The 18,956-nt window shown below is 41.2% G+C and overlaps 1 protein-coding gene across 1 annotated transcript in view; it reads left to right on the forward strand.

Moving 5' to 3' along the window:
- The window catches only part of LOC106589815 (CUB and sushi domain-containing protein 1), a 517,802-nt gene that overhangs the window by 354,279 nt on the left and 144,567 nt on the right, over positions 1 to 18,956 (forward strand). The window contains exons 23-32 of the mRNA XM_014180185.2: positions 733 to 889; positions 1,016 to 1,207; positions 2,417 to 2,543; positions 3,262 to 3,464; positions 3,922 to 4,113; positions 4,963 to 5,101; positions 5,944 to 6,131; positions 7,799 to 7,993; positions 17,258 to 17,374; positions 18,219 to 18,332. Coding sequence (XP_014035660.2) covers positions 733 to 889; positions 1,016 to 1,207; positions 2,417 to 2,543; positions 3,262 to 3,464; positions 3,922 to 4,113; positions 4,963 to 5,101; positions 5,944 to 6,131; positions 7,799 to 7,993; positions 17,258 to 17,374; positions 18,219 to 18,332 — 1,624 coding nt within the window. The remainder of the gene's footprint in view (positions 1 to 732; positions 890 to 1,015; positions 1,208 to 2,416; positions 2,544 to 3,261; positions 3,465 to 3,921; positions 4,114 to 4,962; positions 5,102 to 5,943; positions 6,132 to 7,798; positions 7,994 to 17,257; positions 17,375 to 18,218; positions 18,333 to 18,956) is intronic.

Raw genomic sequence — 18,956 nt, forward strand, 5'->3', positions numbered from 1 at the left:
TCCTGTAATCCATGGCTTCTGGTTGGGATATGTACGGTCACTGTGGGGACAACGGCGTCGATGCACTTATAAATTAAGCCGGTGACTGATGTGGTAAACTCCTCAATGTCGTTGGATGAATACCGGAAAATATTCCAGTCTGTGCTAGTGAAAGAGAATGGCAAGAGTGTGCAAAGCTGTCATCAAGGCAATGTGGCTATTTGAAGAATCTCAAATATAAAATATATTTTGATTTGTTTAACACTTTTTTTTGGTTACTACATGATTCCTTATGTGTTATTTCATAGTTTTAATGTCTTCACTATTATTCTACAATGTAGAAAATAGTAAAAATAAAGAAAAACCCTTGAATGAGTAGGTGTTCTAAAACTTTTGACCGGTAGTGTATGTTATTTGGAATAGGCACCCTTCTGGTTATCCGCATTAACATGTTTCTGCCTTTGTCTTGACCACTATCCTCTGGAAGCCCAACTTGAATTATTCTCCCGTAGTGTATATATTCATATTATGTATGTACAATATGCATCTACCCATCTGCTCTTTATTATTTTCTTGATGAATTGAATGCTAACTACTCACTCAAACCTCTTACGCTGCCACTCAGCAAATATTGTAATTGTACTGCAAGAGGCTGCATACTGTACAGTACACAGTATGCTATTGAATATTCCCTTGAATATTAATAGCATTTTGACAAACCTGTGCATTATAGTGTTGTTCTTTCATCAACAGGTATATGACGGGAAGGATACTTCACATCGTCTTCTTGGCAATTTCTCCAAAACTGACATGTACAATGTCATCATCAACAGTACCTCAAATCACCTCTGGATTGAGTTCAACAGCAACGGCACTGAAACCAACAAGGGATTCAGACTGACCTACAGCAGTGAGTAGATTATGTCCTAGAGACACAGCCTATATATATATATTCCCGGATTCAAGTTTTAGTGGACACTGGACAGATGTCTTTTTAATGTTTAAATTGGCTAAAGCGTCAAATCTGTATTTGTAGGTTTTGATCTTGTCAAGTGTGAAGAACCAGGAACTCCGAATTACGGATACAAGATTCAAGATGACGGCCATTTTGCGAACACTTTTGTGTTGTACAGTTGTAACCCTGGCTATACTCTCCATGGAAGCAGCACTCTGACATGCCTAAGTGGAGACCGTAGGGTTTGGGACAAACCTTTGCCTTCCTGTCTAGGTGAGTGAGTAGTTGCCGAAAATAGACAAATCAAATCAGAGTTTATTGGTCGCATACACAGATCTGCAGGTGTTATAGCAGATTCAGCTAGTAGAGTCTCACAAATACAATACAAATAATAAAAAACTGTATTAAATAAGAAATCAAGAATTAAGAACCCAGAGTAGATATATTATAGTGAGCATGTGTCAGAATCCAGAATATAAATACGTGGTGTATATAGACAGTATAGAATTTGGAAAGAAAATGGTATGTACTGTAGTAGGTATCATCAGGGAACTTTCCCTGATTATGGCGAAACACACCATTTCCATTCCTAAGGAAGATTTTGTTGACATTTCAATTATCAGAGTAATGGTCAAGATGCCCATATCAAAGGATTAATTTTCATCCACTGCATACTTTTGAATATATTATACTATTTTACCAGTCAACATGGACTTTGTTGTGTTGTCTGCATTCTGTCCCACACTTATTAATATCTTACTGATTCGATAATCTGAAGAGCTCTGCCAGTTCCTCTCTCTCAGGCTAACTATGAGTCAAATCCCCTCCAGTCAAACTGTCATTTATACTATACCGAAATATTACACTAGTTAACAGCTATGAACATTTATCCCCTAATGCTGGCTATATTACTGCCCCTAAAGCTATATATGAAGAAACCTTGTGTGTCTCTCTCTTAATTTAAGTAAGGACACTCTGAGCTTTCTGTGCTGGTGAGAACTGATACATTACAGTGTCATTCTTCAGTTCAGCCTCATTCCTTAATTAGTCCAGCTCGGTTCAGACACATTTCTATACTGCAGAAAAGTAGCATGGAAAATGGATGACATTGCCCTAGGCTGTCATTGTATTTTTTCTTTCCTTTGAACGAAGTGACATAATAGGGATATCCTCTTTTCTTTTTCTGTCGTCAGCAGTGAATAAAATAACACACATACGTATGTGGAGAAGTTAGAGAACATATTAGGTTCTTTCAAGTGTGATTATGCAATGTATTATGGGATGTTTATGAATTGGTCTGATTGATGCCAGAGAGAGAAGCCAGCCTGAGGTTCATCAGGATTAAGACACCTTAAAAGATCAGAGTAGCTTATTTAATTGACTTTCTATTATGATGATATAAGCCTGCCCAAACGTATTTACACTGAACACCAGGGCTGCTGATGACTATGATAAAATACACGTTTCGGTTTCCTCATCTAGCTGAGTGCGGAGGCCACATCGCAGGTGCAGTATCTGGACGGATACTCTCCCCAGGTTACCCTGCACCCTACGACAACAACCTCCACTGTACCTGGTCCATTGAAGCGGACACAGGCAAAACCATTAGGTACAGTATCTCACAATAGAGCCACACCCCTTGGAATATGCGATTAGATACACAATAGCCCAATTTTTCTTGACTCCATTTAAATTTGAAGTGAAATCAGCTAGTTTATTGCGAGGCGTGTCTAGTATAGCGGAGCAATTGTTCTGCTGCACATTTGGAAAATGATTTGTGATTAAATGTGCCATTGCTGATTGCATTTCACCCCCACTGCTAGGCCTTCCTTACCATTAGCATATATTCCTTTAGGTCCATTACTGGCTTCTTCAAAACCAAACAATAACCCCCAAAGATAAACCAATTATGCCCGCTAGAAATGCCATAGAAATCAGATATGCCAATTCAATTCAAGCAATCTAAGGATCAAGGAGGGGGAGAGATACAATTGACATCGCTGGCTATTGGACTTTTTAAAGAATTCATCCTCTCTCTACTTTGCCGCTAAAAATAATTGAAACATTCCTTTGGCAAGCAAGACCGTTCTGATCTAGATGTTTCCTTGGTCTGAAGCATTACTTGAGGACTGATTCGCTAGAACTCCAATGATAATTTTGTATTACAAGTTGGTAACTACCCTTGGTCAGTTGATTTATGGGGTATTGTTGTGTAGGTGTTTGTCACAAATGTGAACCAATGGTAAGGCCAGACTATAGTATGCAAGGTTCTAATTCTTGAAGAGCTGCATAGTGTATAATTAATAATTCTCTCTCTTTCTATTTAGCCTCCACTTCATAGTGTTTGACACGGAAGTGGCCCATGACATCCTGAAAGTGTGGGACGGTCCAACAGAGGGGGGTATCCTCCTGAAGGAATGGAGTGGGTCAGCTCTGCCCGAGGACACCCACAGCACCTTCAACATCCTAACACTCCAGTTTGACAGTGATTACTTCATCAGCAAGTCAGGCTTCTCCATTCAGTTCTCAAGTAAGTAGCACTCTACCTGTCACAACAGACCAGAAGTATTCTGATATGACATTCACACCAATAACTTTTCAGACGTAGGCTACAGTATGTTTCTTGACATTTCCCTCTCTCAGCCTCGATTTGAACTTGTTTTTATGTCCTTTATATCCACGTATAAACCACTCTTATGACGAATACATTTTTTTGCACCATAAATATTTCATGCAAATATAAATGAAATGGAGCATTGCATTTGCATATAAATGGCAAATATTTTCTGGAACTATTATTTCAAAGACAAGTAGTCTCCACAATTCAGTTTGCTGCCAGTCCAATGATTTCAAATACAATATTATATTATATCATAATCAGCATTTGGCAGAATATTTTTTTGTTGTATAAATGATATGCGTTTTGTCAAAATGTCAGCATTTGTCTTATGTTAATATTCATAAGTGATTCATTTGTGTGATTTCAGCTACTACTGCCATGACCTGTAATGACCCTGGGACACCCCAGAACGGGACGCGTTACGGGGATAGTCGGGAGCCCGGGGACACCATCACCTTCCAGTGTGACCCAGGTTACCAGGTCCAGGGCCTGGACAAGATCACCTGTGTACAGCTCAACAACAGGTTCTACTGGCAGCCAGACCCTCCAACCTGTATAGGTATGTTGCTTTGACTTCCACAGTAATGGAGGAATGACTTCACTGTTATTTCTCTTCTTGGCTTGAGGTCAGCAAAGGGTTTGTACAATAGGTAGATGTTCCCTTTAGGATAATTCTGCTGCAAGAAGGTGATTTGGGATGTGTATGCTAGGCCGCTGCATTGTTTTCATTGAAGGATTTGTGGTATCTGAAAATACATGTAAACAATGTTTTATTAACCACCACTCATTTGTGTCTGCTTAATTACTTTATGTTGAATGAGTGACATGTTTATTATTAGAATGAATGAAATGTAACATTAGGAATGTAAACCATGTCTCAGTAGAGTGTGAATCCCCCTGTGAAAAATGATTCATCAGTAACTGAAATGTAATTGGCATTTTCAGCCATTGTCAACCAATCCTTTTGTCAGACAGTGTGCTTTGTCAGTTCTAGTCTTTTGGTATGTTTACCACACCACTAATAATTGTTTGATGGAAGGCCATTTATAGCCAAAATCATTTGTAAAGGTGGAAGATTACTGAGATTAGAAAAACGTTGCTCTTACAAACCCTCCCAATCAAGTACATGACTGACAGGATTGAAACTCAAATGGAGTCTTATTTTGCTTAGCTCACGCTTGAATTGACATTCAAACAAGTCTCACACAACGGTAAAAATAAAGAAGCAAAGATGTGAATAACATTTCTGAATGACAGTAGCAGGGAGGAATTCCATCGTTACTGTTTGTCACTGAACGTCTGTGCATGGTGGCCTGTTTTGTCACTTCAATCAACATAAACAGTTAATGTGATGGAGACAAGTCGTATTAAAACCTGTGTGTTGCCCTCACTCTCCTTGATGTGATAGCTACCTGCGGCGGCAACGTGACAGGCCCTGCTGGGGTGATTCTATCACCCAACTATCCACAGCCGTACCCACCAGGAAAGGAATGTGACTGGAGAATTAAAGTCAACACTGACTTTGTTATAGCCCTAATTTTCAAAAGGTATGTCACTCACGCTATGCTGCGAGGCACCGACGGTAATAAGGAGCAAGGTCAAAGAGCAGATGGAAGGAGTGTATCCACTCTGTCTTTGTCAGTTTGGTAATTACCGTAAACAAACATTAAACACATCTGTGTTTGAGGTGAAATAGTTTGCCTTTGTTCAAATATTATCCAAATCAATGTGTGTTACTGTATTACGCCATATACCTAGATGATACCTATAGATGGAATAGCTTTGATGAAATGTACTATAGTTCCTCGAATTACAAAGCACCACAACCCATAGGAATTACATTGGCTCAAATTAGAAAAATCCCAAAGAACTCTTATCAGTTGATCTCAGATTCATCAGAACATTACTTGCTCACCATCCCTCTAATGGCAGTTACAGACAGTACAAACAGGCCCCCACATGCCTGCTTCACAATGTAGGGCCAAGGTGAGCTGAACTGGCCTGGCCATAGTTTCTGGGAAGAACAATGTGAATGGAAACATCCGAGCCAACAGAGTCTGGTTCTGGTTGGCCCTACGGTGTAATTCAGGCTCAGGTTGATGTTATTTGGGATGGATCTTGTCCTGGATTTTCACTAGATGGGCCAGTGGCAAAGTCAAAATTGGCTATATATCATAAAAAGTTACAAAAACAAAAATATGCTTAGGGTTAGGCATAAGGTTAGCAGTGTGGTTAAGGTTAGGTTTACAATCAGATTTTATGACTTGGTGGCCAACTAGTGAAACACTCTGCAGAGCTGCCTCCAGTACATGAGTCATCCCAATATATGCCAACCTGCGAATCAGGCATCAGTCTTTAATAAACATTGTTTTCTATTGCATATTTCCAGTTTCAACATGGAACCCAGCTATGACTTCCTGCACATCTATGAGGGGGATAACTCCAACGGCCCATTGATCAGCAGCCTGCAGGGAAATCAGGCCCCGGAGCGCATCGAGAGCAGTGGCAACAGCCTCTTCCTCGCTTTCAGGAGTGACGCTTCCCTCGGGATGTCTGGCTTTGCCATTGAATTCAAAGGCAAGTTGTCAACATGTTAGTCTCGCAGGAGGTGACCCTAGGTTTCTTTGAAAGTGTATAGCATTGGCCATATCGTAAGGTTGATGTCTCTATAAAAAATGCTTTCAACAGATATAGATTTCTAAGATGAAAGATTTCCAGGAACTGGAGAACACATTCTATAGACAACATGTTTTTATAAGCCTTATTGCATGTTGTTCTTCCTGTCAGCTAGATGTCCTTATTTTGTCTGTTGTCTACACACAGCTATGCAGTATCTGAAAAACAGTATGTATTCCAACCTACTTCTTTTTATGAAATGCTCTTTGATTAAAGGCATTGATGATAGAACTACCGTAGATCAACTGGATAATTGGTTTGATTTGTTACAGAAAATCAATGAAAGTCACAAAACACATGAACACAGATGTGTATAGTATTTTGCCACTTCAACGTCTCGTTCTTCCTGGAAGATTTATTCAAACCAATCAATGGCATAATTTGTCATTTTGTTTTGTTGGTCCTGTATTTAACTGTGCTTTTGTCAATAAAAACAGTTAATTACCTTCCATGGGAACTCAGCAAGATTTGTCATCTCCCAAGGCTAAAAGCACTCAAATGTTTCTTCTCTCTCTAATTGAAAATATAATCTACGCTCTTTTTTTCTGTAAATCAATCTCCTATATTCATATTTTTCTCCCATCCATGCACCATTAACTAAGGTAATTTAAATGTTGAGAAGGTTAAAAATAATGCCATTTCTGTTTTCATACTTATTACTGTAATAAACTTCATATATTTGTTTATGTTTTCTACTACTTTATTTCTATTTATGTATTCATAAATCCATGTCAAAATGTATCTTTAGGTTGAGGGCATTGGCATGTATACTTTGGCCTTATGTATTGAGAAGCGTTTTCCCTCTCTGGGTATTGGAATGCGGATGAAATTGTGATGCACTATAGCAATTTCAGTGATAAAATCTCCCACCGCTACCCTCCAATTTTCACTGCTTCTTAAAGCACAAGGCAGCGGAGAGAAGTGGGCTGTTAGCTGTCATCTTGTTTGGCAGTGTATACAAGCACCACCTCCAGAGATTTTTCCAACTGTCCTTCTCCTAGTGTCTGTTCCCTTAAGGACACTGGCTGCCCTCGCCCCCACCCATTTTTCCTACAGACCCAGATGCTTACCTTGCATTCCCCTCTGTGTTGGTCTTTTCTATTGAGGATTCCTTGGAGCAACTCTACTTGCTCTTTTGTACTCTACACTCCCTGTGTTCTGCCTCTTACATGAAGGTTCACCATAGAGAAACATAGGTAGCGGCTTCCGAGAATCCCTGGAATGTTCATATATTTATATATTTCTTAATTCCGTTCTTTAACTTTTAGATTTGTGTGTATTGTTGTGAATTGTTAAATACTACTGCACTGTTGGGTCTAGGAGCTCAAGCATTTGTTTGAATGCACCCTGTAACCCAGGATACCATACCCTGCCTGTTCCCGATATCTGGGCTTTTCAACTGCTGAGTTTCTTTTGCATTTATGGATAAGTTGCAATGCTTTAGCAAAAATCATTATGGTTTGACATTTTCCTCCTTGGTGTTGTAATGAAATCAAGTCTCTCTGCTCAAGGTCTATTGTCCTGCACGGTACTTTAGCTTAAGCTTGTGTATGTTTTCTACTCCACAGAGAAACCCAGGGAGGCATGCTTTGACCCTGGAAATATCATGAACGGCAGTCGCGTGGGCATGGACTACAAACTGGCCTCCACAGTGACCTATCAATGTAACTCTGGATATACTGTTGTTGGACCAGCCACAATCACATGCGTTATCGGTTCAGATGGAAAACCTATATGGGACAAGGTCCTACCATCATGTAAAGGTAAGATCTTTTCAGTTTGCCTACGGTTATAAAATCTGATTCCCAACAGCTTATCACAGAGAGAATACCTTGAGTTCTTGTTGTCCTCCCTTCAAGTCTAATTGATTTGTCTTGGTACCCTCATCTAGCCTCTTAATTACAGACTGATTACCGCTCTGTGGGAGACAACCATTCATGTAAGCTTGTGAGATCAGGTGGCTTGCGAGGCTAACCATCATCGGCACTATCAATCAAGGCTAATATCAAGCCAATTTTTACTGGTTTCACCGAAAGGTTTTGTGCACCCCTTTTTGTCTTTGCACAAGAAGGGAGTATTGGTTTTTTAAAGACCACGGCTGAACTTTCTAGCAGATTATTGACAGTTGTGAGAGCTTGGGCGGTGACAACTGCCACTCACTCGTCCTTTTACCCCCCCCTTTCTCTCTCTCTCGTTCATGTCCGTGCGTCTCTGAGGAGACAGAAACTCAGACAGGTGGCTGTGTAGTTGCTGCCACATCATCTCTATACCTCCACCCTGCCACTTCACACACTGAGCCTCTACCTTACAGCGGCACGGCCACTGGAGACATGACTTGGATATGAGAGACACACACCAAAGTGTTATAGTCGACATGATGAACATGGAATTATGTTATTTTCATTAAAAATTTCGAGATGTATGCATAAAGCTGATCATTTTAGGATATAAGCTATTTTCAAGGAAACAAGCAAGATTAGCTAGCTTCTAATTTTTAAAACAAATTTTCACCTGTTTTTTTCCCGTATTCCATCAGATCTAGTGGGGGAGTGTGAGACTCATGAGTGAAAATCCACCTGAGCTCCTACCGTTAAGAGATTTGGAGCTTTTGTGAATCTGATTGTATGTCATTAAGAAGTTACTCCGGCATTCACATAAACAATAGAGAGGGTTTTGTGCACCAAGACACAGCTGAAGCAAAGCAAACAGCTCATTGTCTCTAGTCTAGACCCTACTGGGTCGAAAACTGAACAAACACTAGAGCTAGTTTAGAAGGATATACAACAACAGGAGACTGCAGAACAAATCAGCAGAGGAACTACAAATTAAGCCTTGGATCTATAGTTAGTCTCTCCAGGATTCTGCTATTCTGCGATCGCAATTTTTTTGTTGCAAAACCAACAATTTCCCATATATTATGCGAGGGTTTGCAAATTTGACCAATCCCTGCTTTATTTCTGCATAAAACAGTCAAATCATTGTAATATTATCACATAAAACTGACCCATCAACGCAGTATAAAAACAGGTCTCGCAATTTCAACCAATCACTGCACATTTACCGCATAATATGATTTGATCAAGTTACATAATCAACAAACTTTTTCTCTTGTCAGTGCATTTTCAAATTGGACAAAATCATCACGTATTGCCATGCAAAATGTCAGAATTGCCGCAGCAAAATCAAGCATTTTTGCTCACAAATATCACAAAAAATCCCAGCAAAATCCTGGAGGGACTGTATAATGGTTTTACATTGCTAACACTCCTAACCCCTGTCTGTAAGTCAGTCTAAAGGGATTTGAGCTTTTAAACAGCATGTGTTGATTAGTTGACCCTTTTTGATTGAGGAAATCCATTGTAAGCCGCTAGTTCATAGTTTGATATCTGGGAAATGTATATCAGTTGCCTAGCCTTTTTTAAAATGCCTGAACATAAGCATACAGTATGTGAGAACACACATAATCCCCTTCAGCAAGAGCATTTAACCCTCTTGTCTGTGGTTGAATTGAGCTTATTTTGCCTGATGATAAAGAGGTGAACAGAGCTATTTGCTGGTTATGTTCATAAGTGAGCAACAGAAAGAGCCATTTCTAAAGGCTGTGGCTGTGCCTGCAAGCCAAGGCCTCTTGAGTGACGGTGAAACCGCCAGAGTGCCACGTGGGTTATATGCAGATCAGTCACAGTGAGACAGGGAGGACTCACTGTGAATGTTAAAACTCATTCTGCTGCCGGTTGAGGGAAATGATTACTAATGTCCCCAGTATCACCCGGCTAATGAACGGAATCGTTATGTATTTAATAAGGACTGTGGGGGGAGGGGTGGGAATATTTCTCAGTGTAAACCGCTCCTGTAGCCAATGAATGCCCATTTTTAGAAGCTGTGGGTGTGTCCAGGTAAGGGGTACAGTATAGAAGCTGTGGGTGTGTACAGGTAAGTGGTACAGTATAGAAGCTGTGGGTGTGTACAGGTAAGGGGTACAGTATAGAAGCTGTGGGTGTGTACAGGTAAGTGGTACAGTATAGAAGCTGTGGGTGTGTACAGGTAAGTGGTACAGTATAGAAGCTGTGGGTGTGTACAGGTAAGGGGTACAGTATAGAAGCTGTGGGTGTGTACAGGTAAGTGGTACAGTATAGAAGCTGTGGGTGTGTACAGGTAAGTGGTACAGTATAGAAGCTGTGGGTGTGTACAGGTAAGTGGTACAGTATAGAAGCTGTGGTTGTGTACAGGTAAGTGGTACAGTATAGAAGCTGTGGGTGTGTACAGGTAAGTGGTACAGTATAGAAGCTGTGGGTGTGTACAGGTAAGTGGTACAGTATAGAAGCTGTGGGTGTGTCCAGGTAAGTGGTACAGTATAGAAGCTGTGGGTGTGTCCAGGTAAGGGGTACAGTATAGAAGCTGTGGGTGTGTACAGGTAAGTGGTACAGTATAGAAGCTGTGGGTGTGTACAGGTAAGTGGTACAGTATAGAAGCTGTGGGTGTGTCCAGGTAAGTGGTACAGTATAGAAGAAAAGCAAACACTTTAAGTGTGTCAGGTGTACGTTATTATTGTTGCTTCAGGGTGGTTGTGAGACTCTATAGGTCCAGTTTACTGACAGTTTCAACAACTGTCATGTTTAGCAATGAATATTAATGCAACAAACAAGAACAAAAACCATAATACCGTCTTTATTTTACACCAGCAACCCTTCTCTTCACCTTTATTTAGCTAATTCATGTTCTAATCTTTGATATTTTAGTCCCCTCTGAAAATAGCAGGTCCAAAACTACAGTATATCTACTGAAGACCAAATTTGAACCATTTGACATTTTTCACTGGTCTGTGATTTTCCGCTGCTTTTTGGAATACTGATTCCCTCCAAGGCACTTCCTTGGGCTTTCAGACAAAACTAATTAGAAAGGGGTGAGATCCTTTTAAATAATAAAGGATTTTCCCCCCTCTTTCTCTCAGCTTCTCTCATCCAAACAGGTCTTTTATTCGTTTCCATAGTAACTACAGTAAAAGACTGTCTCTTGAATGAGGAATCCTCCATGACTGTAAATAGAAGGTGTGTAATAGGGTTAAAGCATGGTGGTATGGCGCCCCTCGGAGGCGGGCAGTGTTGACACACGGCCGCGCCAGCGCCAGATGAATTGCATAGACTAGAGGAATTAGAGTTTGTTTGGATTTATGCATGTCTGTGTGCTTCTGTGTTGAGGGCATAACAATGCAATAGCTGTGTCCACACTACAGTCCTCAATATCCACTCTACGGTCCTCTGTATCCACTCTATGGTTCCTCTGTATCCACTCTATGGTTCCTCTGTATCTACTCTATGGTCCTCTGTATCTACTCTATGGTCCTCTGTATCCACTCTATGGTCCTCTGTATCCACTCTATGGTCCTCTGTATCCATAATATGGTCCTCAATATCCTCACTATGGTCCTCTGTATCCACTCTATGGTCCTCTGTATCCACTCTATGGTCCTCTGTATCCATAATATGGTCCTCAATATCCTCACTATGGTCCTCTGTATCCACTCTATGGTCCTCTGTATCCACTCTATGGTCCTCTGTATCCATAATATGGTCCTCAATATCCTCACTATGGTCCTCTGTATCCACACTATGGTCCTCTGTATCCACATCTGAACTTCCTTCCTCCTCTCTCTTTCTCTCTCTCATACTATCTGTCTCATGCATGCATGCTCTCATTCTCCCTCTCTATCTGGCTCCGTCTCTCTTTCTCACATTATCTCTCCTGCGGTATTACATGGATGTTTTTTCACGGCTGACTCCTCTAGATGAGACGTTGAGGTCAGGTGGAAGACACGTCTGTTTCCATGATACTAGTGAAGGGAAATCACACTTGCTTACATTGGTGTAGAGCTGCATTCATATCAGGCACATGTCATAGCAGCCAACGTTGTGCGGTCTGTTAGGTTTAAGCGGCTTGTGGCGTCTGTTCGATTACTGTATGCATAAACATGACGCTATGTTTGAAAGTCCTTAAATAGCTAAAGTATGTACATTCCCACATACAATTATTATTAGAAATAAGGTCTGACGATGACTACCTTGGCACGTCGCTACAGTGGCTGGCGTATTATACGGTGTTGATTTCAGCATATTGTCTAGTGTCATTTAATTTGTTTGTCTTTATTTTCTTTGTTTTTGTCCATATTTCTATTCATTGGGGCGTGAGGTATTCTACCAGTTAAGAGCGTTGGGCCAGTAACCGAAAGGTTGCTAGTTCAAATCCCAGACTAGGTGAAAAATCTGTCAATGTTCCTTGGAGCAAGGTACTTAACCCTAATTGCTCCTGTAAGTCATTCTGGATAAGAGCATCTATTTAAATGTAGAATATTTCCATATACTGCACAGAAAATCTAATAAACAGGTTATGGCTTCTGGAAGCTTGTCATTGTCTGTAACTCTCACCTAGTCATGATGGTAAAAATGTAATACTACTATTATCATAATTCATACTGGCTGACCAATGCTCAAGTAATCAGTTATCTCAACAGCATATTTAATATTAAATTGTAATATTCAGTATAACCATGGTAACCCACAGTTGGATGTATGCTGAGTAGACTGACCCCAAGTCAAGTCAAATGTTATTTGTCACATGCTTCATAAACAACAGGTGTAGACTAACAGTGAAATGCTTATCCCTGATCTTTGAGATGTTCAGTTTTTTTGTGGGTTATGTCATTTCCCTGATTTGGTCATGTATAATGAAGATTGTTACATAACCTGTTTTGAAAGACTAAATAAGGAAATCCAATATTTGTTATGATAAATAGTGAGTGAGTGATCCAGCATTTGATACCTAGAAGAGAAAGTACACTTTTGCCTGACATGACACTGCTTACAGTGCCAACAGTTAAACAATTATCAGACAGCAATTTCCCTTTCTTTACGAATTACTGACGTGATCTGTGTTAAAAGCCCAGTGTAGTAAAAAACTCGATTTCCCTGTGTTTATATATAAATCAAATTTTATTTTTCACATACACATGTTTAGCAGATGTTATTGCGGGTGTAGCGAAATGCTTGTGTTTCTAGCTCCAACAGTGCAGTAATATCTAACAATTCACAACAATACACACAATACACACAACCTAAAAGTAAAAGAATGGAATTAAGGAATATATAAATATTAGGATGAGCAATGTCGGAGTGGCACAGACTAAATACAGTAGAATATAATACAGTATATACATGAGATAAGTAAAGCAAAAATATGTAAACATTATTAAAGTGACTAGTGTTCCACTATTAAAGTGGCCAGTGATTTCAAGTCTATGTATATAGGGAAGCAGCCTCTAGGGTGCAGGGTTACATAACCGGGTGGAAGCCGCCTAGTGATGGCTATTAAACAGTCTGATGGCCTTGAGATAGAAGCTGTTTTTCAGTCTCTCAGTCCCAGTATTTATGCACCTGTTCTGACCTTGCCTTCTGGATGATAACGGTGTGTACAGGCAGTGGCTCGGGTGGTTGTTGTCCCTGTTGATCTTTTTGGCCTTCCTGTGACATCGGGTGCTGTAGGTAGTTTGCCCCCAATGCTGCACACCACCCTCTAAAGAGCCCTGCGGTTGCGGGCGGTGCAGTTGCCGTACCAGTCGGTGATACAGCCTGACAGAATGCTCTCAATTGTGCATCTGTAAAAGTTTGTGAGGGTTTAAGGTGCCAAGCCAAATTTCTTCAGCCTCAAATTTCTTGTGCCTTCTTCACCACACTGTCTGTGTGGGTGGACCATTTCAGATCGTCAGTGATGTGTATGTTGAGGAACTTGAAGCTTTCCACCTGCTCCACTGCAGTCACGTCAATGTGGATAGGGGCTGCTCTCTCTGCTGTTTCCTGAAGTCCATGATCAGCTCCTTTGTTTTGTCGACATTGAGTGAGAGGTTATTTTCCTGGCACCACAGTCCCAGGGCCCTCACCTCCTCTCTGTAGGCTGTCTCGTCATTGTTGGTAATCAGGACTACTACTGTTGTGTCATTTGCAAACTTGATGATTGAGTTGGAGGTGTCCATGGCCACGCAGTCATGGGTGAACAGGGAGTACAGGAGGGGGCTGAGCACACACCCTTGTGGGGTCCCTGTGTTGAGGATCAGTGAAGTGGAGGTGTTGTTTCCTACCTTCACCACCTGGGGTTGGCCCGTTAGGAAGTCCAGGACCCAGTTGCACAGGGCGGGGTTTAGATCCAGGGCCCCGAGCTTAATGATGAGCTTGGAGGGTACTATGGTGTTGAATGCTGAGCTATAGTCAATTAACAGCATTCTTACATAGGTATTCCTCTTGTCCAGATGGGATACGGCCGTGTGCAGTGCAATGGCGATTGCATCGTCTGTAGATCTATTGGGGCGGTAAGCAAATTGACGTGTGTTTAGGGTGTCAGGTAAGGTAGAGGTGATATGATCCTTAACTAGCCTCTCAAAGCACTTCATGATCACAGAATTGAGTGCTACGGGGTGATAGTTATTTAGTTCAGTTACCTTTGCTTTCTTGGGTACAGGAATAATGGTGGATATCTTGAAGCAAGTGTGGGATAGGGAGAGATTGAATATATCTGTCAACACTCCAGCCAGCTGGTCTGCGCATGCTCTGAGGACGCAGCTAGGGATGCCCTTTGTAGTCCGTGATAGTCTGTAGACCCTGCCACATATGTCTCGTGTATGAGCTGCTGAATTACTACTCCACTTTATACTGTCTCTATACTGACGTTTTACCTGTTTGATTGCCTTACGAAGGGAATAACTGTACTGTTTGTATTCGGCCATATTCCAAGTCACCTTGCCGTGGTTAAATACAGTGGTTCGCTCTTTCAGTTTTGCGCAAATGCTGCCATCTATCCACGGTTTCTGATTAAGGTAGGTTTTAATAGTCACAGTGGGTACAACATCTCCTGTACACTTCCTGATAAACTCAGTCACTGTATCTGTGTATTTGTCAATGCTATTATTTTAGGCTACCAGGAACATATCCCAATCTGCGGGATCAAAACAATCTTGAAGCGTGGATTCCGATTGGTCAGACCAGCGTTGAATAGTCCTTAGCACGGGCACTTCCTGTTTGAGTTTCTGCCTATAGGAAGGGAGCAGCAAAATGGAATCGTGATCAGATTTGCTGAAGTGAGGGTGGGGGAGGGCCTTGTAGGCATTTCAAAAAGCTGAGTAGCAGTGGTCTGTTTTCTCAGAGCGAGTGCTACAGTCAATGTGTTGGTAGAACGTCTGTAGCGTTTTTCTCAAATTTGCTTTGTTTAAATCCCCAGTTAGAATAAATGCGGCCTCAGGATATGTGGTTCCCAGTTTGCATAGAGTCCAGTGTAGTTCTTTGAGGGAATTCCAGGACAATGACTGAAAGTCGCAATGACTGCCAGCAGAAACCCATAGATTTCCAGTCATTGTGCTAACGCTACTTAGCATTGGCTCACAAAACGACCTCTAACTTCTTTCATACCGGACACAGAGCCATAAAAATGGTATCCATGAGTTCATCTGACTCTGGGGAAGTAGACATATTGTCAAAATCCCAAACTATCCCTTTCGTTGTTACCCAGAAATGATTTGATATTGAGATAAAAATGGCTGCATTGGACCTTTAACTAAATCTCTCGCTCCATGTGTGTAAAATTTCTAGTTTTAGGCTGGGAAGACCCAGATACAAAACATTTTTTTTACAGCAGAAACTCTGTCTTCCCATAGGAAGTATGAGGTGAGGGTGATGTGATCAAAGGTATGGGAAAGGAGTTCGATAAGCAGAGGCTGCATCCTGACACCAGGTTTATAAGCTCCACAAGGTATTGTGGGCAGATGAAGGAGCAGACCTGGGGGAGCAAGGTATTGTGGGCATGAAGGAGGAGACCTGGTGGAGCGAGCGCAGGGAGTCTTAGGGTGCTTGAGACGTGGCAGGAATCTCAATCGATGATCATTGTAGCAAGGACCAAGGGGATGGAAAGAACAAGGCAGGTGCAGGAAGAACACAGGAGGGTATCAAGCGATTGGGGCATTGACATTTTCTGAAAGGTGTACAGCAAGTAATAATACTTAATAAAAAAGGAAATGAGAAGAAGGGTTAACTAGGGATTTAGGGTCAGGGAGAACGAGAGGGGACCAGAGCTCACTGCCCCCTAATGTTGTGTGTTCAGTCATTTTCTCTCCATTTGCCAGTATTTATTCAGAGTTTCTCAAAGTAGTTAGTAGGGCAGTACACTACTAGTCCCAGGGACCCATGTACAGTATGATAATAGAATCTTGACATTGACAGATTTCCTCCTTTGTGTTCTGTTTTCAATGACCTTAAATTTAAAGGTGGGTACCATGAATTATTTTATTTCACCCTTCATGCATGGCCCTCATGCTATGTCCTTCGAGTGAAGCCACGTGTGTCCACGGAGCCATTGAAATCAGTATATTTCACCTCTGGACACATTTCAGGCCATATTAAGGACTTATTGTACACATGCTTAAGGGCGACATAAACACAGAGATATATGGAATCTTAATCATGTGGGCATGAAGAAGCAGACCTGGTGGATTAACCTTTAATGTTGGTCTGAAGCGGTGTTGATATTTTGTACAGTGAGTTAAGACCTATATGTTATGCCTCTGATAAACACTTTTTTGGGGGTAGTTTGGTTGCTGAAAAAGGTCCCAGCAGACATCATTTAACAGGTTGTACTGGTTCCTTTCAGAGGGACTAAAAGCAACAAAGACAAAGTAAAAAACATGGAACTGTTTTAGTTTTGTTCGTTTTTTTTCATTCAAATGCCCCATTTCACCAATGTTATTGACTTAGGCCTATGTAACAAAACAAGTTGTGGATTGAGTTGTTTTGAACCATTATCATTGAGCTGCTATGAATGTCGAATGACGCTCCAGATGTTAAGAGAACGCACAGCACATCTTTGTTCCAACATAACAGCTCGCAACTAGTGCACTGACCTTTCTCCCATGTGTATACATGGTGCTTGTCCTTTCATGATTATTGTCTCTGGGAATAGAGTAACACGGAGATGGTTTCTGGTGTGTCTTTCAGCTCCTTGTGGTGGTCATTATGCTGGGTCTGAAGGCGTGGTACTCTCTCCTAACTTCCCCCAGAACTACACCACTGGTCAAACGTGCTCCTACTACATTACTGTCTCTGGAGAATTTGGTAAGGTTTTTTATTTTATTTAACCTTTATCTAACTAGGCAAGTCACTTTTAAGAACAAATTCTTATTTACAATGACGACCTACCCCGGCCAAACCCGGACGACGCTGGGCTAATTGTGCGCCGCCCTATGGGACTCCCAATCACGGCCGACTGTGATACAGCCTGGAATCGAACCAGGGACTGTAGTGATGCCTCTTACACTGAGATGCAGTGCCTTAGACCGTTGCGCCACTCGGGAGAAGGGTTAATCAACTGCAACATTATTAAAGCAGCACTTAGGCTTAATCTGACTAGTGTTATACCTCTGACTTAGCTGCCTACAGTCCAATGGAGGATTTACCATCATTTTCAGATATTATCATTGTGGAAAGTATGTATCTTAAGATAGTCTCCTCCTATCCAGGCTTATACAAAGCATAGTTCAGTCATGAAGTGCTGAATCATGGATCAAGGTCTGTTAGAGTCATCCCTGGTTCTTGTTTGACCTCATACAAGTCATGTTTTCTCAATTGTGCGTGATATTCAGCCGTGATGACACAACCAAAACATATCTAATTGTATAAGGTATTTATCTGTGCCTCAGTGCGTATTTATCATGCATGAACTGGTGTAGCAGATGTGAAATCGCAAGGCAAAAATTGTTGGTTAGCCTGTTGTGTGTTGACATCAACCACCCTGAGACCTGGGTAGTTAGCACGCTAGCCTTGTGTCATTGTTGACAAGATTCCAAGTTCCATTTTGCCATTTTAAACACTCGGTTTACCATTTGCAGATAGGATTGTTTTGTAGCCACATTTTTCATACTGAGGTAACCTATATGATGTCCCCATTTTGTCTCCTCAGTGGTGTTTGGGCAGTTTGCCTACTTTCAGACGGCAATGAACGACTCAGTGGAACTATTTGATGGGGCCAATCAGAATGCCAGGCTGCTAAGCTCCCTCGCTGGGTCTCATTCTGGTACGTAATAGCTTTCCATTCTTTCCGTTGTTTATAGCCTTTAAATGAACAAAACCGATGGAAAACACACACGCACATGTTGTTGGGGAAGACAAGAGGTGTTAATACAAAAAGGTCTCAGCATGATCCCTGTATTAATAACTGCTGTTGGCACTTGGTTACTGTCGCATTCAAAATGTTTTCATTTCAGTAATTAATATTGCGACATAACGTCCATATTGCGACATAACATCCATATTGCGACATGATGTCCATGCCATATCAGAAATAAGCAATGCTTCAATGATCACAAGTATCCATGGTTTCAGTCCTTAGGCTACTGTTGCCGTCTACACTGTTCTTACCCCTACATGGCTTCAGAGAGAGCTTGTGTGGCCTACAACTTTGCGATTGAGCTGTTGTTGCTCCCAGTCCTTAGGCCACTCTCTCAGTATTTTTGTATTATTTAAAGCCACCTAATAAAATCTGAAAAATTCAACACCTGTCCTCATCCGATTTATCGCTGGTATTAACAGGGAAGGTAATTACATTTCAGGACAGAAATCAGCCTCAATTTTACATTCTTCTGAGGATTGATTAAGGCTGTTGGATATAAACTGTTTGTATGGGACCTTGTACTATTCA

The sequence above is a fragment of the Salmo salar genome, chromosome ssa28 (assembly GCF_905237065.1).
Source record: "Salmo salar chromosome ssa28, Ssal_v3.1, whole genome shotgun sequence".
Lineage (NCBI taxonomy): Eukaryota > Metazoa > Chordata > Actinopteri > Salmoniformes > Salmonidae > Salmo > Salmo salar.